Source organism: Dicentrarchus labrax, unplaced genomic scaffold (genome assembly GCF_905237075.1).
Source record: "Dicentrarchus labrax unplaced genomic scaffold, dlabrax2021, whole genome shotgun sequence".
NCBI lineage: Eukaryota > Metazoa > Chordata > Actinopteri > Moronidae > Dicentrarchus > Dicentrarchus labrax.
The window spans coordinates 456,850-480,835 of NW_026136722.1; the positions used below are offsets into that span (position 1 = coordinate 456,850).

General features: G+C 43.0%; 2 protein-coding genes across 3 annotated transcripts; both read left to right on the forward strand.

Annotated features, from left to right (window-relative positions):
* Positions 1-510: 510 nt before the first annotated feature.
* Positions 511-2,494, forward strand: nol12 (nucleolar protein 12). Its single transcript, XM_051388949.1, has 6 exons — positions 511-697; positions 970-1,075; positions 1,163-1,211; positions 1,309-1,454; positions 1,562-1,659; positions 1,910-2,494. The coding sequence occupies exons 1-6, from the start codon at positions 579-581 to the stop codon at positions 2,103-2,105; spliced, it is 714 nt and encodes a 237-aa protein (XP_051244909.1). The 5' UTR covers positions 511-578; the 3' UTR covers positions 2,106-2,494.
* A 1,281-nt stretch (positions 2,495-3,775) lies between these two features.
* Positions 3,776-23,193, forward strand: triobpb (TRIO and F-actin binding protein b). Of its 2 annotated transcripts, XM_051387420.1 has the most exons (18): positions 3,776-4,051; positions 5,321-5,466; positions 5,835-6,019; positions 6,434-8,537; positions 9,357-9,474; positions 9,928-9,999; positions 14,530-14,586; positions 15,032-15,100; positions 15,231-15,320; positions 15,579-15,688; positions 16,701-17,142; positions 18,001-18,250; positions 18,636-18,741; positions 19,755-19,914; positions 20,188-20,289; positions 21,216-21,302; positions 21,822-22,028; positions 22,174-23,193. In XM_051387420.1, exons 1-17 carry the CDS (start codon positions 3,791-3,793, stop codon positions 21,981-21,983), a joined length of 4,521 nt encoding a protein of 1,506 aa, XP_051243380.1. In that variant the 5' UTR covers positions 3,776-3,790; the 3' UTR covers positions 21,984-22,028; positions 22,174-23,193. The 2 variants fall into 2 exon arrangements, with proteins under 2 accessions (XP_051243380.1, XP_051243381.1); XM_051387421.1 differs by lacking the exons at positions 3,776-4,051; positions 5,321-5,466; positions 5,835-6,019; ... (1 more) ...; positions 9,357-9,474; positions 9,928-9,999 and adding an exon at positions 10,924-11,322.
* Positions 23,194-23,986: the final 793 nt, after the last annotated feature.

Genomic DNA, 23,986 nt, shown 5'->3' on the forward strand with positions numbered 1-23,986 from the left:
TGGCTGTGTGAAGTTTATTGGTTTCCTCTTTCACACACTCACTGTGTGGCCCAGTGATGAACACTGAAACACTCCCAGTAATTCACAGAGAGGTGAAACGCCTGGATACATAACGAGTCCCTGCCACTGGAGGGAGTGGAGATCAGCTGATCACCACAAAGGTGTCAGAGGAGTCAGGACAGAGCAAGAAGCACCTAATCATAAAATATCAAATACATAAATAAAGGGTGAATCATGATGATTAAAAATACACACTCACATGGGGCTTATATTTCATTCCTTAACATGTCAATAAGCGGTGTTGCGGTTCAACACAATATCTGGATCGTGCTGTAATAAAACCATTAGCACCTGTTAAAACAAGGGGTTTTATTTTAGGGGATTACACTCACTATACAGTCCGAACATCTGTAAGAAAAAAACAAAAAATCCAACATGTTGAACTTGTCCTAAATGTTTCGGGTGTGCGGAACCTCTCAGGCTTTTATCAACCTGTTTCTAGTCGGACAAAGTTAAGCGACGTCCACCTTGGAGAAGAAGCCGGAAGTAGTGGTGTAGCGTAAACTCACGTGCACAACATGAAAAACATGAAAAACACAAAAAAGCACAACAACGTGTCCAAAAATGCTAAATTCAAGCCAGGCTCGAAGAAAAGAGAAAACAAATGCATCGTGATGTTTGACGACAAAGACAGACAGTAAGTCACAGCTGGTAGCCAACAGCTAGCATTAGCCTTCTCCTAAATATATGTATGTTATATTATTACAGTGTTTTAACGGTATCCACAATATGTGTTATGTGTATGCTCTGTAATGTTGTTCTAAGCCATGTCACTGTTACTGTCACTGTTAGGGTTAGGCTGTTGATGGATGTGTTTTTATTTGAGTAACTGGCCCAGATGTTCATTTGAACTGTAAGTACCGAGCCAACCTGCAGAGACTGAAGTGTCCTCCTCTTCTGCCCTGTCAGGGACTATTTAACTGGTTTCCATAAGCGGAAGGTGGAAAGGAGGAAAGCAGCAGTGGCGGAAATTCGGAAGAAAATCAAGGACGAACAGATCAGAGTCAGAGAAGAAGTAAGTGTAAAGTAAAAGATCTGTTTTGCGTTGACCCAACTTAAAGTGTGCGAGCACATCCTCATGTGTCTGGTTGTCTGCTTTCAGAGGCACAAGGAATACTTAAAGATGCTGAAGGAGAGGAACGAAGCTCTTGGTGAGTGAAACGTCTGCTGCTGCTCACTGAACGGATGATTTTACACTTTAGAGTCTGTGCTGATTGTTTTTTGTCCTCGTTTGATCCCGTCTCTCAGAGGCTGCTGAAGATGACCTGGAAGAAATGATAACCAGCACAACGAAGTCTGTGCAGTTCGATCACCCCAACCACACCGTCACCGTGACAACCATCAGTGATCTTGACCTCACAGGGGCTCACCTGCTTGAACCTGCAGCAAATCCGGTAAACGGTTCATCTTCTCGTCATCTGGATGATACTCCAGTTATTGAGGATGAATGATACTGATGGCAAGAAAAGTTCACTAACGCTGATAATCTTTTACTTTCAAGGTCAATGGGGAGGGCAAGGAGGAAGAAAAGGGGGAGGAAGAGAAGGAGAAAACGATTGCAATGCCAAGAAAAGCCGGAAATCCAATCATGAACAAAAAGTAAGCTGTTCATCAAGCAGGTCTCTACTCTCTCCACTTTGGGATCAGACATTAACGTGTCAATATTTTCGACCTTTTTAGAGGCTACATGGTTGATGAAGTGGTGGTAAATGTGCTACACACGCCAACAGTACAGTGGCGACATAACTGCTGTCTTCAGATGTTCCTTCAGCGTGTCTGCCTGTCATCTTCCAGCCCCTCTCACTCCAGCCACATTTCTTTTTTTTTTCCCTCTCCCCTGCTGCTACAGGATCCGCTCCCTGACTTCGTCACTCAGCACTTACACCAGCAAGCGGAAGAGGAAAGGGAAGCAGGAAGGCCGAGGAGGACGAGGCCGCACGACAGACAAGAGACTTGGTGGCACAGAGGGTAAAAACAGAGCCGGGAGGACCAGCAAGTATCAGAGACGTCGAAAGACCGGGAAAAGGGTGCATTGTCAGGACTGAGAGGCTGTGTGGAAATAAAGTTAGTGAATGGGGAAGATACTTGACTTCTTGTGTCTTCTTGAGTCCCACAGGCAAACAGATTGGACTTTGGGGTATTTGCTCCTGTGTTTCAGCAGGACGTGTGTATGCTGAGAAGTTTGTCAAATAAACACAAGCCGACATGGATGCTTAAGTGTCGGAACCGTGTTGGGCTGTCAGTCGTGACATCGCTCAGTGTTTCCACAGCACCTGCCTCTCGAAATCCTGTGTTCAGATTTGGACAACTTTCAAAGCAGAACTGTTTTTTTTTTTTTGTAGTGTTATTTCTTAAAAACATGTACAGGCTGTGCTGTATTTACCTACATTTTCATTAAATAAAAGATTCATCTTGCTGGTGACCTCGTGATGCAGCCGCTGTCAGTGTGCTTTGTGTGGATCTTTTTTCTTGCCATTGTATAATAGGAAACCTGACGCTGTTGTCAACATCCTCTCCAGAGCATCAGGAAATCAACCCTTAGCTCTGTGTTTCCTCCTAGCTCAGTACTACCTGTGTGTGTGATCTAAAGGAGAACCAGCCACTGTCTCTTACATAACCTTATTCCTTGTTTGAGAACCATATACCACACAACCAATGGTTTTAATGTATGTCAAACCCCCACCTCACCAGTGTTTATTTATTTACGTTAACCTGAGCCAGCGTGTGCCAGCTGTCAGTAGCATGAGCGTTTCATTTCGCTTTCTAAAGCCCATGATATTTAATACAACCGCTCAATAGGGGAACCGGCAGGCCACTGGCTCCATGTTGGCTCTAGGTCTGTGTGCTTCAGGGTCTGTCGCTGTGTTAATCGAGAGCCATCATGGCTGTCATGGATGCTTCAGTTTCACTCATTGTCAGAACAGCCAATCGGATTGATGTGAGAGCTTGGCAGCTCGGGAGGATAGAGAGCATGGGGAAGAGGAGGCATGTGCTTGATGGGGGTCTGGTGGGCAGTTTATCTTCGGACTCCTAATGACATATTCAAAGTGGAGCTGACAACCGGAGCCTCTCTTGTCAGGTATTGCCCATAAATTCTCTTCATTTATATATCAAAGCCATTACTAAATATTTTCCAATATTTTAATTATCCTACTTTTTGGTATGGGTTCATTCATTACTAGAGGCTGTGGTGCTTGTAAAAGCTGTTAGATGACAGTGCATGAGCCTTGTGGTTGGTGGTAATGTTACTCGGTGGGGAGCTTTAAAGTGCTCTGACTGGGTTGTGTTTCACTGTCCTCTGGTGTGATTAGTTATCACCTACCTTAACAGTTCCGCTTTAGATCTTGCATGAACCATGAAATAAAAGATCCTCTTACCTATTCATTCTGAGCCGCTGCTCTGTGAGTACACCTGTGTCCAGTAATGCAGTGTCACAGCCAGACTCAACAGCACATTGGGCTTTTTTATTCTCAAGAAAACTGTAATAATCTTACTTTTTCTCATTTTAGCCCACACTTGTGCAAGATGCTTTGCAAGTTTAAGAAAATAATGAATTGAACATGTCTCTGCAGCAACATTTAACACACGTCTAATGGTTAATTGGGTCAAAGGGTTGTTTGTGTGATTACTGTTTTATATTTCATTGTGATACTGCTCCTTGTCACCGTCTTGTTTCCCAGTTTTCTCTGTGGGATGCGATGATTGTGCAGGTTACCCTTCCAGACTCACCATGCCCCTCTCCGGCGATGAGCCCATCTGCCCCAAGTTCCAGCCCAACATCTTTGACCCCTCCCGCTGCCACGACTGCCTGCGCCAGAGGCACCTGCATGCTGGCGCAGGGGCAAGCGCCGAGGCAGCACCACAGCAGAAATCCACAGCAGAGACTGGAATTGGGACTAAAACTGGGACTGACACTGGGATTGGATCCGGCAAAGGAGGGCTGCTAACACCGATCCCATCCCAGGCAGAGGAAAGAGATACCAGCAGCAAGGTAAGAAAGGAGAGAGGGCCAGAGAGGAAGGGGGAGGGAGATGAGCAGAGCAGCTGGGTAAAAGGGGTAGAGATGGGAACAAGAACAGAATATGTGCTGAGTGATGGGATTAGCTAGACCTGAAGGCTAGGCAGGAAGGTGAGCGCATTAGAAGTCACAGGTTAAGTCAGCAAGACACTGCGGCTAGAGCTGAGGTCAAAGGAAACAGAATGAGGAACGACTCTATTAAGTGCCTCAACTTTAAATGTCTCGCAGATCAGAAATTATGCACAAAATGTCATGATATTTAGAATAGAAAAGAGTCTATTTAAGGAGGTCTTTTCTTAGACAAAAGAACTTCTCACTTGATCCAAAAGTCTGTTTCTGTGAGTGAGAGATAATGTTTCTTTTAATTTCACAGTCAATTTGTAAACAGTTCATGAGATGATGTATGTGTCTTTGTTGCTTGTGAGTAAATTAAGAAAAGGTCAGAGAACGACAGGCAACAACGAGGAGCACGCTTCAAGCAGTGGCTCCTATTATAAATTAATGAAGCTGGATCACTTACTGCCCTCTTGGGAATCACTTGTAATAGTAGACAGAGGGGTAACGTACAGAAACGACGGGAATGAGCCTGTACAGTATTAAAACTCTGACAACTCTACTGTTTTCTGTTTATCCTGCTTCCATGACATAACCGCTTTTGTGTCAGTGATTTGTTGCAGTACATAGTATACGTTTCAGTGTGCAGTGTACTACTGTATAGTTCCTTGGAAATAGTTTACCTGTAGTTTTCTGGAAGTTGAAGGGATCTGTGCCACTTTCTGACATTTACAGACAGTTTCAGATTCTTTTTGAGATAATCTATTTCAAGAGAAGTGGCAAGAAAAAAAGTGATGAAATATTAATGAGGAAAAGCCACAAGCCAGGTCGAGTTACAGAGGTGTAACCCTAATCGAACAGCAGACAAACCATGTGTGTGTGTGTGTCAGGGAGGACGGAGGGGACAGACGCTATTCAGCTCACCCTCTGCTCGTGGAGATGGATCCAGGCAGACAGATCTAGGATTTTTATGTATGTTCGTTCTCACTCTGGTGTGAGGTCACTGTATATTTGAACCTAAACTCTAAAAAAGCTGTGATTTATCATAGGTTTCATACTGACATTTTGGTAAGCATTGCCTTTGTGTGGAGATACAGTCACCAGTGCCTCTTCCTCTGTGACTTGGAGAGCGATGGAGTTTGCTGCGACGATGTGATTGGCTCGTGACTTACCTTGTCATCCTATCAGGAGGATTCTGACGGTCTGTCTGTGGTGAGCAGCTACTGTGATGTCAATGGAGGCCGACTTGGTTATCAGGAGAGCTCTTTGTGCATCCTAAGCCCGGACTGTGAGCTTTACATCTGTGACGGCGACGACGACGACAGCACTGACAGGTAGGCATACTGGACAGTGGTAATAAGTCATTTAGGGGAGCTAGGAAGTGGAGTTGTAGACTGTAATGAGTATTTTTTGTGTTTTAGTGAGCTAGATTATCACCACATTACTGCATAGTCCTTTAAAAACACTGCCAAGAAGTACTGTAGTGTGTATATTTTCAGTCTGCTCATCATGTTTTCTGACCTAAAACGTCCATGTTGTGTGATGCACTTGCATAGTTACTCTATGAAGTTCACATTATATTGATTTGATCCATCTTTTGCCTCTTACGTTTCTCCCCTCTTTCCTTGCCCTCCACACCCCCAATCTCTCACCTTTCCATCTCTACTCTCGTCATTCTTCTCCCATCTCCCCTTCCACGTAGCTGTCGTGACCAGAGTGACTACCAAGAGTTCAGCGGCTCTGTCAGTGCAGAGGACGAATACCTGCCAATCCGTCGGCGTTCAACCACACTCGACATGACCCGGCTTGACCCTCCACCCCATCGGCCCAACCCTCGGGCCTGGATGGAGGAAGCTCGGAGCAGAGACAGCTTCAGCAGTCGATCGGGTACGTGAAAGATAGGATGCATAGGAAGGAGTTAGAAAAGATGCACAATTTACTAGAAGCATAGTAAGCCGAAGGAGAAACAGTATCACCTGATCTCTTATTTAAACACATGTTGTCATAAGTATGAGTTCAGTGCAGTGGTAGACCGAGCCTTCAGTAAACCTATGACTTACTGCACTTGACCAATCCATATCCAGTTACAGCCAAAGGTGTTCTTTACTTGGTAATACTGTTTGATGTCACCAGCTGAGGTGTCCAAGAGCAATTATCAGTAATACAATATAGCTCAATTTGTGTCAGGAAACCTCTGGTAGTTGCTCAGTAGTTGAACTTTGATGCGTTTGATGTGTCTTATTTCTGTTTCCCCCTCCTTCTTTCTACTTTTGTCCCACTGTGACTTCCCTTTTCTTCCAGGGTTAAAAGAAGACAGAGAGAAGCGTGAAAGTGGCTACTTCTCCCTGGGGAGGGCAGCGGGTGCCCGTCTACTCCATGATAACAGCCCGCCGGCTCCTTACCGCCATTTTGAGAGAGGACGTCCCATCTTCAACAGTAGAAACATTGAGCCCAAAGACACCGTCCCCTTCAGAAATCCTAACCTTGGTGTGGCCTCTGAACGGCAGATACTGGAGGCTCTAAATGAGGACCTGCCAGTGGAAGTCCTGCCTCCTGACCCTTATGAAATTGCCGTTGAGGTTGAAGCGCAAGTTGGCCCCCGCTCTCCGAGTCCTACTCCTTTTAAGATAGCGGAGTCGCTAGCCTCCACTCGGCGAAAAGGTTTCAGCAGTTCATATGGCCGGGGAAACCCTTCTTCTCCGGTCTCTTCCTATCAACAGTCAGGACGTTTTGATTCCTCAAGGCAAGGTTCAGCTCTGCAATCTCGCTCTTCTTCTCCCTCACGTGGAAACTTACCATTCAGACGCAGTGAGTCCACTGCTTCCCTCAGCAGGCCTACTGTTGATGGAGGAGGGTGGTCTCGAGGGACAGAGCCAGGGTCCAGAAACTCCTCGCAAAGCACTCACGGACGACGTGTTGAGTCAGGAACTCTGCCAAGAAACTTTAAATCCTTTGCTGTTTCAGGAAAATCTCAGTCCAGCACTGTGTCTGATTTTAGGAGTGCCTTGAGAAAAACAGAAGTAAGTGGGTCTTTGAGTGGTCGGGGTCGTGACAGCAGAGGCTCATCTCCCTCAAGGAGGGACAACAACCCTTCAGGCCAAATGTCTCTTCGCAAAACTGAAATCACCAGCAGTTCATATACTGGACGTGGAAACGACAGTCGTACTTCGTCTCCATCTAGGAGAACTTCGAGCCTGCGGGACAGTCCCAGTTCCTCACCGCCAAGGAGAAATTACAGCTCGTCTAGCCAATCTATCCTCCGTAAATCTGAATCAATAATGTCTCTAAGCGGACGTAGTCACCATGGACGCTGTGGCTCCCCCATAAGAGAAGGCTATGATATTGAAAGCCAGGCTCTGCTACGTAACCCAACAGCTAGGAATGAACTGAATGATCAAGAACACGAAAGCCCCACCGTGTCTCCATCCAGACGAAGTTATGACACAAGCCAAGCCGTACTACGTAAGACTGAATCAAACACTGTCAGTGGCAGTCGAGGCCGTGACAGCCGTAGTTCCTCTCCTGGAAGGAGAGGCCATGAAACCCCAACTCATTATCAGCTTAGGAAAACAGATACCAGTGGTTCATTACATGGCCGTAGTCGTGAAAGTCGTAACTCCTCCCCTGCAAGGAGAAGCTATGAAGCTCCATCTCAGTCTCTGCTGCGCAAGTCTGAAGTAAGCAGTTCAGTCAGAAGTCATAATAGCCACAGTACGTTGCCTTCAAGGAAAAGCTATGATGCTCCTGACCAGCGCTCACTGCGGAAAACAGAAACTAGCAGTTCCTTTACCAGCAAGAATCACAACAGCCGCAACTCCTCTCCCGCTAGAAAAGGCAACAGTGACCCTCCAGGCTACTCAATCCTCAGAAATGCCACTAATGGAGATTCCAGCCATTCCCTTCAGAGAAAAAACACTAACCATGACTCAAAAACTGACTCCAATCGCTCACCATTCTCCTGGCGGGAACCGACTCATTCCCACCGCAGCTCCTCGTTATCACGTGCTGCCTCCCCCTCTAGACAGACCACAAATGGCAGAAGAACGGCTTTCGTCACCTTGGAAACACCCAGGAGCCCAGGCAGCATCAGATCTGGGGTTGGTAGACGTGGCCATGAGGAGCGCTGCCAATCCCCTAATGACAAGAGGCCCTCCCACCGTGTACGGAGCCCTTCTCCTTCACCTCAGATTCAAATGCGAAAACACACCTCCTCCCAGAGCTCCATGGAGTCCTCAGAGTCGGGCCAACCATCACTGGGGTCCACAGGACGGAACAGGGAGGAGTATGCCATGATAGCCGACGTGCCGAAGGTTAAAATGATCCATCAGAGAGAGGGGCCAGGCCAAATGGGGCGGCCTCAGAACCAGCAGCCATCTCGGAGACAGGAACTTTTTAAACCAGCCAGGTCAGACTCACATTACACCACAACGAATGAAAGGAGTGGTGTTGGCAAAATATTTAAACATTATGTACGTTATTTAAAGGGTCATATATATACAAAACTCACCTGTTACAGGATGTTTTTTTAGTCTTTCCACAGTCTTTCCAAGAATCACCAACACTGGTTTGGTTGAAATAAATGCAAATACAGTATATTTGTGAAAAGGGCTACAGTGGCCATGACATGAGCTAACATTAATCAAAGTAAGTCCACTGAAAGTGTTTGACAGTGTCTGAAAACATTAAGGAAAGGAGCCGTAATTTGCTATCACTCCCCACCAGGGTCCATAGACAAAAACAGTAATTTGACCACACACATCATTGTAACATCATAACTTCATTCAAATTGGACAGAAACAGAATAAAACTCACTACGACTGTCTTTGTTATTCTTTCCACCTTTCCAACCATCCCTAACTCTGATTTGGTTGAAATAAATCCTTAATTAACAGACGATAAAAGTTTGCTCTACCCAGCTGCACACGGAGCAGACCGGCATCGTAAACAAACCACAGGGAGGCTGCGATAGCAACGAAGGCAGAGGGAGAGTGATGTTGTTCTCTGCTCAGGACACAATGACTCCTCTATAACTTAACATAGCAAATCGTTGCTTGCTGCTATATTAATGTTTTAAATCTCACATATATAACCTTTACCGTTATATTGTGAAATAGGCCAGTTACATGTAGTTTCTTGGTATTACTGGTTTGCTTCTTCCACAACATCAGATTGGATGCCCTCAAATCAAAATCAGACACGCTGACAACATGCTCTGCTGTTTCAGCCACTCCCTGACCAAGCATCCCTCCAGAGAGTGGGAAGATGCAGGGGACACCGAGAGAGACTGGCACTATGGCGGCAGCGGGTATCTATCTCGAGCTCACTCCTCCACCTCATTACAGGTAGGCTGGCTTTTTGATTTTGCCGTCCATGTTTTATCAGAGTAACCTTAATCAAGCGAAACATTACTGGGAGAATGTAACATTCAGCAAAACTGGTAATGATTTGAAAGCAGAGAGAGAGAGAGAGAGAGAGAGAGAGAGAGAGAGAGAGAGAGAGAGAGAGAGAGAGAGAGAGAGAGAGAGAGAGAGAGAGAGAGAGGCTGGGAATTGATCAATAAAATCCTACAGTGGTATGTGTGCTGCATTCCCCCTTGCACAATATAATCCACTGCAGTGGAACTGCAGCCAGTACTCTGTGGTTTTCACCTGCATAATATGTTAATACCTAACCACATCTTCCCCATACTGTACACCAGATATGGAAAAAAGGTCTATGGATGTGAAACTCCAGAGGTTTCTGTTTGCTCAGTCAGACATTGATTATCTTCATAACTACAAGCTGTTCCTTTCCAGAGGTCTGGCAGTCCCACGGCAGATGAAGGCAGTTCTTGGAAAGGTAGCCACAACAGATCAGAACAAATGCAGGTATGTTATTCAACCAGTCTGTTTACAGTAAATGTTTGTACTCTTACTGTATGTGTGTATGTGGAAACAACCGCTCTCCCACTGTGCCGTATGGAGGGTGAAGATACAGCTGTTTTATCCGTTATCACCAATATTTGTAGTGAACATAATAAACTGGTAGCACATGGTTCAAGTTTATTGCGGGTTCAGCCTATTTCAATATACAGTATCTCTCTGTTACATATTGACCAGACATGCTGGCAGCCAGAAAGCCAGAACTCACACACATCCTGTCTATCAATGTAAAGTTTGCATGTACTTGGCACCCTTACCTGCTGTCATATCTACAGTATCTCCAACTGATTTGAAATGCTCATTTAACGGCTGGTTGTTGTGCGTCCGTACACTTCACCTACACCCTACAGGCATTTCATAAGACTGACTGAGCTTTGTCAATTGTGGTCTGCTGGGGCATGTGTTGAAATTCCTGAACTGAAACCAATAGCTACCAAGAGAGGATTTTGGAGGGACGGGGGGGGGGGTGTCACCTTGTTTGAAAGGCCAAAATATTTTTAGTCAGGAAAATTGTGAATTTGTTCTATATGTTTGGAGATTACCAAACTTTTCCATGTCAAGGACCCCCCCTCCTCCAACACACCCAAGATTTTAGAGAGGTTTGGTCCCGAGGAGAGGAGTGAGACCTCAGTTTGAGCCAGTTTTCTCCTTACGATAACGAGTTATAGGTGCAATGAATCGTACATATATTACCCCCCATGTTGCTGGGGGGCCCTACTGGATACCCCCCTCAGCCCCTGGAGTTCCCCGGACCCCGGGTTTGTCTCTCAGAGCCAGCATCGTGTGGTTAGGTAGGGCAGGCTTGTTTTCTCCAACGATCTTCGCGGATCCGCCCAGGAAGTGGCTGAGAGAGAGAGAGAGAAACAGAGAGAGAAACAGAGAGAGAAAGAGAGAGAGAGAGAGAGAGACAGCCGAGGAAGGAGTGTGTCGTTAGCTACCCGCGACTTGTCACAAAGTTGTGAACTTATTGCTTTTCCATACCACCACTTTGTCCGCGTTTAGCTGGATGTACTTTCCCCTGAAGCCCGGATAGAGAGTGTGCCGCGGACGCTGGCGGTCCGACTGATTGAGTTAACAGGGGTTTGAATGGCGGGGGTTTATCTTACTTCGCGTAACGTAATTGCCCCGCGAGAAAGTAAGGTTTCTGCCCCAGAGGTTTAGCTAAGCTGAGCTGTGAACTCAAGAGCAGGAAGGGTTTTATCTGTTTGAGGTGACGGTACTTTTCTTTTGTCTTTATTTGAACCCTCTCCGGATCCTGTTGTCATGACGGTAAGTTGCACCTTGAGAGCAGTTTTTGTTTTTCCTGTCTGTCACTCCTTCCTGAATATACTTATACTATAAAAATACATAAATATATAATATATTCACATATTACATGAACTCCCAGGAGCTAGCCGTTCTCTTGGGTTTATATTTTAAAGAAAGGCTCATGTAGAGTACATAGCTAGCTTTTAATGGGCTGTTCTCTGATCAGTTTGATTTGTCCACGTTAACGCTCAGTGGGCAGATATCCAACTTACTGCTAGCTTAAAACTGACATATAGTTTTTTATTTTTTATGACACCGCCCATGTACCCAGCTCAGTTAAGACTTCGGTTCATGTGACAGGTCTAAAAAGTGCAGGTTGGAGTCCAGGTGTTGTGGAGTTTCATCTTGTTTACCCTGTGTTGTTTACAGTAGCAGGAAGTGTCATTAGCCTTTAGCTTGTGCTGTGTGTGTCAGGTTTTTACAGCCAGCTGTGACAGATGTTCCCTGTTTACACACACACATTTGCAAGTGTTGCAGTGATCAGTGTGTGCTTGTATCATTACTGCTTGAGAACAAGTGAAGAGTACATGCTGTAATAGGCCTGAAGGACACCAGACAGTGCTCCTCTACAGTGATGGGAGTCAGGAGTCAGTAAGAGTGGACATTGTCTCAAACTGTCGCCACTGTTTGACCCTCTTCCTTCTGTCTCTGGCCTTTTCGAGCAGGGTCACTGATCTCGGGGCACATGACAAGGAGAAGCACTGTGGCGTAAGGGTTATTTCATAACAGATGCTGCCCTTTTTTTCTGTGCCCTGCTGTGGCCGCTCCCTGACCCCGCTCATGGGCATGTATGGACTAGACAGCATTAATTTATGATGAGGTTTGACACATCGTAGCTGGCTCCAATAGTCCACCCTCATACGTACGCGCTCACACAGTTTGAGATGAGGAAGAGGAAAAACGGTCAGAATGAAAGAGTCACTAGTTATTAATCCTTTAAATCTCTTTCATGTTATAAGATGCAGCTGTCCGCCTCTGAAACAAGTTTTCTATCGTGTTATAGCCGCCACCTGATGATCCAGCAATTAGTTGTGATTATGGTTTGTGTCTGTGTGTGTGTCTGTGTGTGGATCTCAAAAAATAATTAAAATGTCCTAGGTTTTTTAAACTTTGCCTCATCATTTATTGATGATAAAATGAAATTCATTTAATAATCCACTGATATCTTCTTAACGTGGCGTTGCTAACAACATTAGTCCCTTTACACGGTCTATTGGCAGTCACCAGACCTTAAAATGTGTTAGATTAAAGAAGATCAGTAGCATAGATGAACTGGCTTATACAGAGAAAAACTGGGTGGTGTACTGTGGCTTACAAGAACATAACTGAAGCCAGGAAGGGAGTATAAATACAGAAAAGGGGTGGTTAGAGATGACAGAACGGGCAGAGAAATTATAATAGAGTACAAACTGAGAGGGAGCAGGAGAAAATGATGTAGCACGGGAATAAAATGAACAAACAGTAGCTGCATAGAGAGAGAGAGAGAGAAAAAAAGTTGGAGATAGGAGTGAGACGCCAGTGGGAGATGAGATGACGAATGCAAAAAGAGATTTAAAAGTGAGGAATGTACATGCTATTGAGAGCGAGATAAGAAAAATGAGGAATGTACGGGGGGAAAAGTTTCCTAATCTTAATCTGGGATCACCACTTCTTGAGGTACCAAGTGCATGTTTTCCTCTGTCTGTCATAGTGTCAAAAGCAAATGCAGGCTTGTTCCTGGAAGTATTACAGAGTAGCGAAAGCACACTAATACTAATGTATCCTCTGCTACCACGCAGCTGGAGCAAGAGATATGCAAAGTATTTCATAGTGTGCTACAGTGCTGGGTCGTGAGCAGAAAAGTTACTGTAGATACTTATTTTCCACATCGCAAAGCATGTGCTGCTCTGGTTCCTAATCTTTCTTTCTGTCTGTCTCTTTGTTGTCTTCAGATATTTTGTGTCTTCGTCTTTAACAGATATACTTCCTGTCCTGTTTCACACATCATATGTGTCTTTCATTGCACTCACAACAATGATTTGCTACGGTGCAGTGCACTCGAGCAGCACCCTGCCATGTAAACATTATGTTAATGAGATGTACACACACACACACACACACACACATATATACACATGTATATTAATATAATACAATGTTATCCTCATGTTCAATATCAAGTGATAAACTGTACTAAAGCAGTACATAGTTTAGTGAAAAATGTATACATAATAAAGTATAATATACATTATACATACAATACACATTTACTGGTTCCAGATCTGTCTTTACCAGTTTCAATGTGCATTTTAAGAAAAGCAAGTTTCTCCACAATAGAAACTGGTTTATGTGCTTTGTGGCAGAAGCATTGGATCTGTTGTCTGCATGTACAATGATAGAATAAACCTGTGGTGGCGTGGTTGCTGCTAATTTCTTGTATATGGAGATATAATTATATTGAGTATGCCCCACCCTTTGAGAGGTTTTGTAGTGCTCTTTGTCCTGTTGTTTTGTAATTCATTGCATCTAGTCACTTTTTTCCTGTTCACCTTTACTTTCATGGGTTCTTTTTCATCTGTACGATCCATTTGAGACTTGCTTGTGATGAAGCATTGTACAAATAAATGGCCTTGAATTACACAGACGGCAACGATTTGTTGATTAATTGATTAGTCATCAACTATAAAATGAATCACTATTACTATTTAGATAATCGATGAGCTGTTTTGAGTATATATATTTTTTTGAAATCCCAAATTTTCTGATTTTTAATATTTTTATTTTTGGATTTCTTTTTTTTTTTTTCAGGCCTCAATGACAGTAAATTTAATATCTTTGGGTTGTGGACAAAACAACACAGTGATCACCATTTTTTATTTAATTTAATCCAGTTCCATTCAAATGGGCTTTATTGGTATAGGAAAAGATGTTTACATTGCCAAAGGAAGTGTACAATATATGTATATACGGATTAGTGAAGAGTAAAAAAAGATATATTAATAACTTAAAATAAACCATTCAACTTGAATATCCATTTCTGACATTTTATGGACCAAACAGCTAATCAATTAATTATGTAAATGATTGACAGATTTATCAATAATGAAAATTATCATTAGTTTGCAGCCCTATTTCTGTCATTCAGATGAAGCTCCGTGAACGTGACAATGTGCACTCTTTTCCTCACAGCCTGACCTCCTGAACTTCAAGAAGGGATGGATGTCCAAACTGGACGCCAGTGGAGAGGTAAGGTACAGCGAAGGAGAATGGCATGCTCCTGCTCAGACGTGATATCTTCTTCTCCCTCCATCTCCACTACCCTCTTCCCTCCATCCCTAATGAGAAAGGCTGCGTGTAAGGCGATAGCGGCAGATTATCCTTGTTATCACAGTAATAGCTTTGTGGCTTGAGGCACAACAGGTGTCTCCTCTCTTCGAATTATATGCTTGAGTGAATGAGCTTCTCACCTCACACATCACGTACTGTAGGGCTGCTGTTTGATATGGGGCCTTCCTGTGTCACTGGTGTGTCTGTGGAGACCAACGTACTCTGGAAATCAAGTAGTAACAGTGCTTTACTTGGTGTTAGCATGCCACATATTGTTTATGTCACCACGTGCTGTCAAGAGTTGCTGATCTGACTTCTGTCTCGTATTAATTACTGATTACTGATTTCTGCTGTGTTTCTTTAGTGGAAGAAGCATTGGTTTGTTTTGACTGATGCTGGACTGAAGTACTACAGGGACTCAAGTGCAGAGGAGGTATATTTTTAAATTTTTAAAACTTTGTAACAATCCTAATAATAGTAGTCATTAAAAAAACATGTATTAGTTATGACAATAGAAATGTGGAGTGTTTCTGTGTAGTTTCTGATAGTCTTCTTGTCTGCAGAAAGATGACTTGGACGGGGAGATTGACCTAAAATCCTGTGTGAAGGTGTCCGAGTTCGATGTGGAGAAGAACTATGGGTTTCAGATACAGGTTAGTGTCTCTGTTACGGGTCAGTCTCTCTCACAGACTGTGTGTACGACCATATACCACACCCGCTCTCAATTTCTGCAGCTTTTTTTTTTTTTTTTGTCTTTGTCATTCTGTTATCATGACTCACATCTCTCTCAGTATCTCTTCCTCCTTTCTCTCTGTATCTCTCTCTTTCAGTTTTCCTGTATCACGTCCATCTGTTCCCCGGTCTGTCACTTTTTCCTCCATAACCTGTTTTCTCCCCCTTTTGGTCTCCAGACACGGGAGGCCGCGTTCACACTGTCCGCCATGACGGCTGGAATCAGGCGGAACTGGATAGAGGTTTTGAAGAAGAGTGTCCGGCCCAGCAGCTCTCCAGACCTCACGCAGTAATTGACAGTTTATTGTTTAATATACAAGCTTCAATATAAATATAAGCAACTCTAGTGGCTGTGGGTAATCAGGGGTAAAAATATCAGTCACGTTTTTCCTTATTGTGTATCTGCAGATACACTTTCTTTATCTTTTTGTATATTGCGATTTAAATCAGAAGTAGGTCAAATTAAATCTAGCAACGTTCAGCACTGCTTCACAGCTTGCTTTCAACTTAAGAGGAGTGTCTGTGTGTGTGTGAAACTGTTGTGGGGGAGAAGTTTGTAACATCTCCAGCCTAATGACTAATATACTCAGGTTTAAGCACAGCAATTTAGAGGTGGGTGCAAAAACCTGCAAAAACCTGCCAAAATAGAAGCTAAGAGATTTTTTATACACCCAAAGTAGCTCCCCTCACATAGCCCGCTGAGGTATGTTGACATTTTGAAACATGACTTTGGCTTTGGTAGCTCATGAGGGGGCATTTGTCACTATTACGTTTACGTTCAACGTTCTGCCCTAAAAAGCAGCACCTAAGGAGGTTTTATGCTTCATTCTTCAAGTTGTTTTTGAAGTACTTGCTTTTTTTTTTTTTGCACACATATAATTGTGAGATTGGCCTGCCAGCCTCGGTTGCTCTTTTCAGGTCTCGCCGCAGCTGAGCCTTTGCTAAATACGGTCAGATAAGAGGCTCTGTTACTCACATGCACTGGCAACTTTGCCCCTTTGCAACTTTGAGTTTCAGTCGCTGTATACTTTGGCTGTTGAAGATGAATTAAAGTTTCATTAATTACTTGGACTATCAATGTTTGTTCATAATGACTCACTGCCAGCTTTATGTTGATGCTTTGTAAGCTGTTCATTTATTTTTTGTATCAAACTTGATGAATTTGTGATTTATCAGTTACTACTTTTTTGGTTACAGTAGCAATTATGTGGCTTTCAAATAGACAAAGAAGAGCTCCCTCCTTAATTATTTTTATTTTGTTAGCCCTGATTCATAATTTAATTGTCTCTAATCGTCTCTAGATTACCTGACAGCAACAGTGACAAGGAAAACTCCCATTCTCGCTTCCTGCTGTCTTCCCGTCGCCCATCATCACGCCATGCCGACGTTCAGTCAGATGTTCCAACCTCTGCCCCTCCTACCCAGCGTAGGTTTGACTATGTTGAGCTGTCTCCTGTTCCCGCATCGTCCAACCCTCTCCCGGCCAGTGAGAGACAAGAGGGAGAAGGCCAGGGGAAGGAGCACAGCCAATGGCAGGAAGAGAGGAACACGAGTAGCCAGTGGGAGGCTGTGCTGTCCAGGAAGGGCACCGGCGTGGGGTCGAACCAGCGGCTACGTACGGAGGATGAAATAGAGAAAAAGTGGGCCGAGTTTGAACGCATGCCGTTAAAGGAGATGAGCTCCTTGCCGCCAGTGGGATCACGGTCTTCCAGCCAGTCAGCCAATGAGGCGCTGCAGAGGGAGGTAGTGCGTGGAGATGATTTTCCAATTTGCAAACTAAACAAAATGCAAATTAACTCTTCATCTGTCCGGATGAAGTAAACCTTTCCTGTTTCTGCCTGTTAACACTTCAGTCACTATTTTTCTGACTTGCCTCCGCCCTTCAGCAATGCTTTCCACCAAAAATAAGCAATGGAAAATTAAAACTAAAGAATAATACAGATGGGAATAACTGCTGAAACGCCTCTCTGTTCTGTCTCTGTGTGTTGTGATGTGCATCTTTGGTTTGAACCTGTTTGCAGTCTCTGATGCTAAGACTGTCTGCACATGCTGCGCAGACTAAGAGCTCTACTAAACACTGATATTTTATCATACAGTTTGTTTAGCATTCATTTAACAGCTCCTGTTTATACATCAAAGAGAGGCACATGTGGGTTTATTCTTGAATTAAATATTATATTGTTGTATTAAACTTCTTCTTTAGTTTGAATCTAGTCAATTATTGAAACGACAGCACTGATTTGGGTTAAAGTTCAAATTATTTGAACTTTTAGCACCAACAGTCATAAAATCCAAGAGGTGCACAATACCCAAGGTAGCAGTGGAGTGAGCATTTGCATCATTAGTCTGGCATGGGACACTGCAACAGATTGTGTTGGTTAAAATATGAATTTAGTCTGTTCACGGTAGGTAGTGAGTATGAATTAATTATAAAAAGCTGGTTAAGCACAGAGTCGTACCACACAGTCGGCCACCCAAAAGGACCCCGTTTCTTAATATCCTGCTATGCTTATCATGCTAATCACACATTCAGTTCATAAGGCCTCTGTCCCCCGCCCCTGTCGCTCAGTGGGCTTTACCTCCGTCTTCGTCTTTTCTCAGGTGGCGTCACTGAGGCAGCAGCTGGAGCAACTACAAGGAGGCAGAGGAGGGGTAGGGGGAGGGAGGGACGGAAGAGGTGTGAGGGGTGGCTGTGGCCCCGAGGCCCTCTGCGGCCGCAGCCTGGCAGCCATGGAGCGTGCTCATCGGCAGGCGCTTGAGGAGCTGCAGAGGCAGCACAACCGCCAGATCAAGGAGCTGGAGACCGACAGGGACAGGCTGCTGCTGGAGGAGGCCCAGGACACAGCACGAGGTCAGCAGACCAGACAGGGAAGAAAAGTAGTAACTGTGGCTTTAAATAGAGAAGGTCATATCTCGGCAAAGACATTTAGTCAGAAGTGGGTTGAGGTTAAAGGTCAAATAGAGTTCAGGGTTTCATTTTAAGTAGATTATCAGTGGGTTTTTCTTGTTGCCTTGGGTTATTTTTTAAACTATGTGAAACCTCCAGCAGGGCTTCTATACTCATGTTATTGGTGGTGGTATTCACACTGAGCTGTTTTCTGTGGAGCTGTCGGTGAGGTTTTCTCAGTTGGTCTTTTACTCTTGAGTGTCCCCAGTCCCAGTCAGGAAAGTCCTAGATGCTGCTGTCATCAGCTACCAGGAGATCATGTAGACGTTGTGTCTCGCTTGTGTTTCAGTAATGGAGGCTTTGAAGAAGAAACACAAAGAGGAGCTGGAGAGAGAGGTGGAGAAAGTCAAGAGGCTAAGCAGTGGGGATTCACAGACTTTACGAGTCCAACAACAGTAAGTGACTTCAGATCAGTTTGTGCGTGTGTAGTATGGCATCCTTAACATTATTGACACCAGTGGCAATAAAATATGTTGATTTGTTTAAGTGACAGTCTAAAAATACATAACGTTAGTTTACATTTGTGCAGAAATACAAGCATATTAAGGAGTATGCAAACTGCTTCTCTTCTACTTTGTGCCTTTTTGTCCATCTTGCCTCGGTTGTAGCCCGGTCCTCAGTGTCAGTCAGTGCAAGCCAACATTGGTAATTTATGTGAATAGCTCTCTTGTGCTTTTAAGTGGGAGCTTGTTGGCCACAAAAGGGTTTTCTGTGAAATAAAAGGCAGAATTTGCAGACTCCACAACAATCCAGGCTTCCTTGTCTAAGCAAGGCCATTACCGCAGTGGCCACTGGGTCCTGTTAGGCACTTAAGGAATGTAGACGAATTTGGTCATGGATTAGTTTTCCTTTGTAAGCTTCACAAGGCCTTTGACACAACGCTGTCTCAGTGGCTGCTACTGGAACCTGCATTTTAGGGCTTATCTGTGTTGCCTACTCTGCGTTTTTTCGCTCTTTGCATGCTCCTTCCTTATTTTTGTGGTTATTGGTTGTGAGCAGTAAAGATGTTTTAAAACCACAGTAGGAAATACTTGCCTCATGAAAATGGAAAAGAAAAAACACTCTCAAAGTTTTTCACAGCATGTTGCTGTTATTAAATGTAATCAATACTAGATAATGATATTATAATTTACTTAATTTTGTAAGTGCAGAGCAGAATAAAGGAGCTGCCACTTAATAGGAATATTAGATTAGCTTTGGTTGTCTGTGTGTAACAAAAGGTCATCCCATCAGAGCAGGGCTGTGACTTCTACATCGAATTCTTCAAAAATAAATATGTAATTGTCTGTAAATGTTTCTTGTTTTATGTCATTTTCACTGTGCGTCTGGTGAAAGGAATAGCTGCAGTTTAGTTCACTAAGGACCCAACATGAGCACAGCATTATGTGTCATCTATCTGTGTCTGAAGGGCAGAAAGTCAGGCCTTTCAGAGGGAGCTGGCCGGACTGTCTGAGCGCTACTCTCAGAAGTGTCTGGAGCTAAACCGAGCTGAGCAGAACAACGCTGAGAGAGAGAGGGAGATCGGCCGCAAGGAGAGAGATATGGAGCAGCTGAGGAAAGAGAACCAGGTGAGTTATCAGCAGATTGTAAAAATGGATTCTTAAGAACAGTTTTGAGTATGCATGGACCCAGAGTGTGAAGCATCACTCTGAGCCTCACTGGAACGTTGTATACAATCAGGGACAGGTGAAAAGTTGCATACAGTATCTGTTACTTTGCACTATCCAAGCTGTGTGGCGTCTGTAGTCTGTAGGCTATATAGGGCTAGTGATCTATTGTCTGCGACTGTGTGCCAACCAATGGCTGTCATTTAAATTCTAAAACAATATTTCTCTCCACAGGACTTAAGGGCCCGTTTGAAGGAGGAGATCAGTCGCATGCGATCTACCACCGCAGATCACGGCTCAGAGGACAACAAAGACGGGACGCCTTGCGAACTAGAGGTATGGCTCTTATATTGTATACTCTGAACCGAAAGTGTGTCTGTCACTTTGTAAAAAGGTGTGAAAACATCAACCTCTGCACCAAAAGTATTGAAAGAATTTCAAATGTTGATTTGTGTTATTTGCAGCAATAATCAGTCAATAATGGAGGAGGTGCCTCCATTTGGAGGTAATGTGTTCAGATTACTCAGTGAGGTAGCTGTGTGTAGCTCATCTGATGCTGTGCAAACTTTATTTTAACCTGTGCTAAAAACATACAAACCTATATTATAGCGATATCTTTTCATTTTGGTATTTTCAGTTATTAAAAAGCATGTTTTCCTCTACATTCACCCTTTCTTTCAATGTTTTTTTTATTGACCCTTTAAGAGCACAATAAGAAACTGTGCAACAACTGCAGTTACTTTAGCTAAGTCATAGATTAAGTAATATTGGAGGTTGCATCATGTAGAGATGTAAAGTGTGATTTGCAGTGTTTTGTCTAAGTGTTTGCATCAATGTTTCAGGAACACACTGAAAGTACAGCACTGTCCCAGTGAGCTTTGCTCAAGGACACTTACTCAGTCTCAGTAATACCACCCTGCTGTCCGCCCAAATGACACATACACAAAGTAGCAATAACATAGCAGTTCACTTCTGCTCTTTGTGGTTAGCAAACTGATGTTGTAGTTTTCAGAACACAAAGGGAATGTCTTGGTAAACAGTCATTGGCCAAAGGCCAGTCCTGTACTCTGTAAATGACAAAGAACGCTCACTGTGTTTGTCATAAATCAACCAGAACACAATTACTGTGCATTTTTGGTGATAATTATAAGGATTTAGTACAATAAAAAGATGTTTTGTGTGTGTTGTTTTTATCTTTGCTTGCTTTCTTTTTGGCAGCAAATGACAAGCACACTGTGTTTGTTGTTTTGTTTTTCTCTCAGGTTCTTCTCAGGGTGAAAGAAAATGAGATAGAGTACTTACACAAGGAGATCAGCTGTCTAAGGAACGAACTGCAGTTTCTTAACACGGTACTGCCTGTGTGTGTATATGTTTTGTACAAATATGTGTATTTATTTATTTATTTGATGAATAACATGGAATGTTAATCCTCATATCCTTGAACAAGGTCTTTGTTAACTGTCTTATAGTCTTACATCAGAAAATGTAGCACAACTAAGTTCTAAGATTCTTTGGCTATTGTTGAGAACAGTAAAATAATGAACACAAAGTTCATTAAGAAATACCTTGTACATCTAAGTAGGCGGCTTAGGTGGCTCTTCCTAGATTTAGGCTGGGAAAACTCTGCACCCTATACCGTAAATGAATTTACTCCAGCACTGCAAGGACCCCCTGTTGGTTGTATTATACATTACATTCCTTGCCTTTGTTATTTGGTGCTTCTCCTCCTTGTGTAGTATAACATATTTGCCATATGTTATACTATATAAATAATATTATATACATAAATATAGCATGTTTAAACAGAAGGCATACAGGGTTTCCCAAAGTGAGTGTGATCTCACACAAAGCCGCTCTTTGCTTCGCAGGAGAAACGGCTGGCCTGTGAACGATATACAGAGATGCGCGAGGAGCTGAGTGGGATGAAGGGCCGGAGTGAGCGAGAGATCCAGAGTCTAAAGGAGCACCTGAGGCTGGCCATGGCTGCTCTGCAGGAGGGGCAAAAGCTGGGTAACAGCCTGGACCACTGAGATCCTGCTGCTGGTGCCACTGCGCTCTGGCAGACACAGAGACAGGTGGGGACTAGAGGTAGAGCAGACTGCATGCAAAGTCACACTAATACAGCCAACAAGTCACAGTCTCTATGGAGATTTTGAGATACTTGTTGAAAGTTTCTAGTTTGTTTTTTAAAATTCTGTCTGTATGTTTTTTGTTTTGCAGGTGCGTGTGCACCATGGTGACTGAATCAAAGAGGTATACAGAAAAGCAGAGGAGATGATTGTTGGACTACAGTTCCGGCTGTGTGGGGACCATGATAGTGCCTTAGTTTTCAATCATTCTGCCAATGAGCAGTATAGAGTAGCTATTAGCTGGTTTCATTACACTGGGCCACATGTGATATATAAAACTGCACTTTTCTTTTTTTTTTATTATAGCTTTCGCTTGCTTTTAGTGCAAGCATGTATGAGTGCGCATTTGGTCTGAAAACTGGAATATTTGTTGAGTGACATGTTTTTTTTTTTAAATCAGGTAATGTAGAGGTCATAGAGTGAAGAGTTCATACTGTATCAGCTTTTCTTGTTGGATAATCTTCTCATTGCCTCTGTGTCTTCTTGCGTGAGACAGCAGGGGTCAACACAGTTACATAAGAGCTACTGTCATCTCCGTTTTCTATGTTGTACAGCTTTTGAGTCGTGTTTACTTTGTGAAAATGGCACACGTTTCTTTAGAAATGGGAGCTTATCATTTGCTGTAATTATTGTTTTTTTTACCTGGAAACAAGTGAGCTTATGTAGTGTTGTGTTTGTGAATATGAAATTCAGAAATATATTGGGATTAATACAGGACAAGACAGCAAACGTTTCTTATTCCTGGCAGGCTGAATTGGAAGTTGATCTATGACTATATGGTAGCAAATTCAGGCTCAACTTTCTTTGGGGATGCTTGTAAAAGCTGTTGAATGAATGTTATCCCACATCACACATGTTATCATTTTTAAACGTGAGAAGCAGGAACTCTCAAGCTTCCAGTCTCCCCTGATCATTGGCATTAACGTGCCGCCACCACCACAACAAATGACAGGTGTTGCATCGATGAGCCAATTTTTTTTTATTGAAAGTATGAATTGTGATATCTACCTGCCTTTTGAAAATATTTTCATATTTAATGTACTGTAGAGCCTGTATCATCTTTGTAAATTATACACAATTTTTGCAATCAATAAAATAAGTTCAACAGAAACACTTAATTTAATCGATGCTGTACACCTACATCAGCAGCAGCACACACACTTATAGCTGTTCATTCGTTTTATACCAGTACACTATTGCCACACATACGGCAACAATCCATTCAAAGATTATACACTGCAGTTTCTGAAATATAGAAAACTGTATGATGTAATCCAAAGCAATAACTGCAATACATACTACCTAGGGAAAAAAAAAAGTTTTTTCTGTCACTTTGTGTTTTGACTCAATTCTGTAATGTTAAGGGGCCACTGTACATTGTGTGTTTGTATTTAAAAGACATTGACATATATTTCTAATATTTATACCCCTCATTTACATTTTTGACAATGTTTAGAAACCCCTTAAAGTATGATACAGTTCAGTACAAGAGCATTAATTACTTTGGAGCAGAATGTCTCTAAGCATTGTCAACAACAATAAAATGTGTTAAACTTCTTAAAGTAGTACTTATTTTAATGGTGACTGACCGCGGGCTCCTGCCCAAGGTTATTATAGTTAACTAAAACTAAACTAAAAACTACAACTACGTGTGAAAAAAACATTTTAGTTAACTGAAATAAATATAAAAACAGGAATTAGAACAAAAACGAAAACTAACTATTTCATATAATGGACAAAATGAATTGAAATAAAATAAAAGCATACAGATAATGTCTTTACTTTCAGTCTTTGTCAGTTGGGTCAAATTTGTGAACACAGCAAGCCAGCCTATGTTTGTTGAGACAGGGATGTCTACGTGACTGTGAGTCAATGTGTTTGTGTTGTAATTCTGGACTTCTTCA

What these genes read in the sequence shown, in the direction of transcription:
- nol12 (XM_051388949.1), top strand. Translation starts at nt 579, where the DNA reads ATGAAAAACATGAAAAACACAAAAAAGCACAACAACGTGTCCAAAAAT. An exon ending in TTTGACGACAAAGACAGACA is followed by an intron (nt 698 to 969) that starts GTAAGTCACAGC and finishes CTGCCCTGTCAG; the next exon opens with GGACTATTTAACTGGTTTCC. An exon ending in AATCCAATCATGAACAAAAA is followed by an intron (nt 1,660 to 1,909) that starts GTAAGCTGTTCA and finishes CTGCTGCTACAG; the next exon opens with GATCCGCTCCCTGACTTCGT.
- triobpb (XM_051387420.1), top strand. Translation starts at nt 3,791, where the DNA reads ATGCCCCTCTCCGGCGATGAGCCCATCTGCCCCAAGTTCCAGCCCAAC. An exon ending in AAAGAGATACCAGCAGCAAG is followed by an intron (nt 4,052 to 5,320) that starts GTAAGAAAGGAG and finishes TCATCCTATCAG; the next exon opens with GAGGATTCTGACGGTCTGTC. An exon ending in ACTCCTCCACCTCATTACAG is followed by an intron (nt 9,475 to 9,927) that starts GTAGGCTGGCTT and finishes GTTCCTTTCCAG; the next exon opens with AGGTCTGGCAGTCCCACGGC.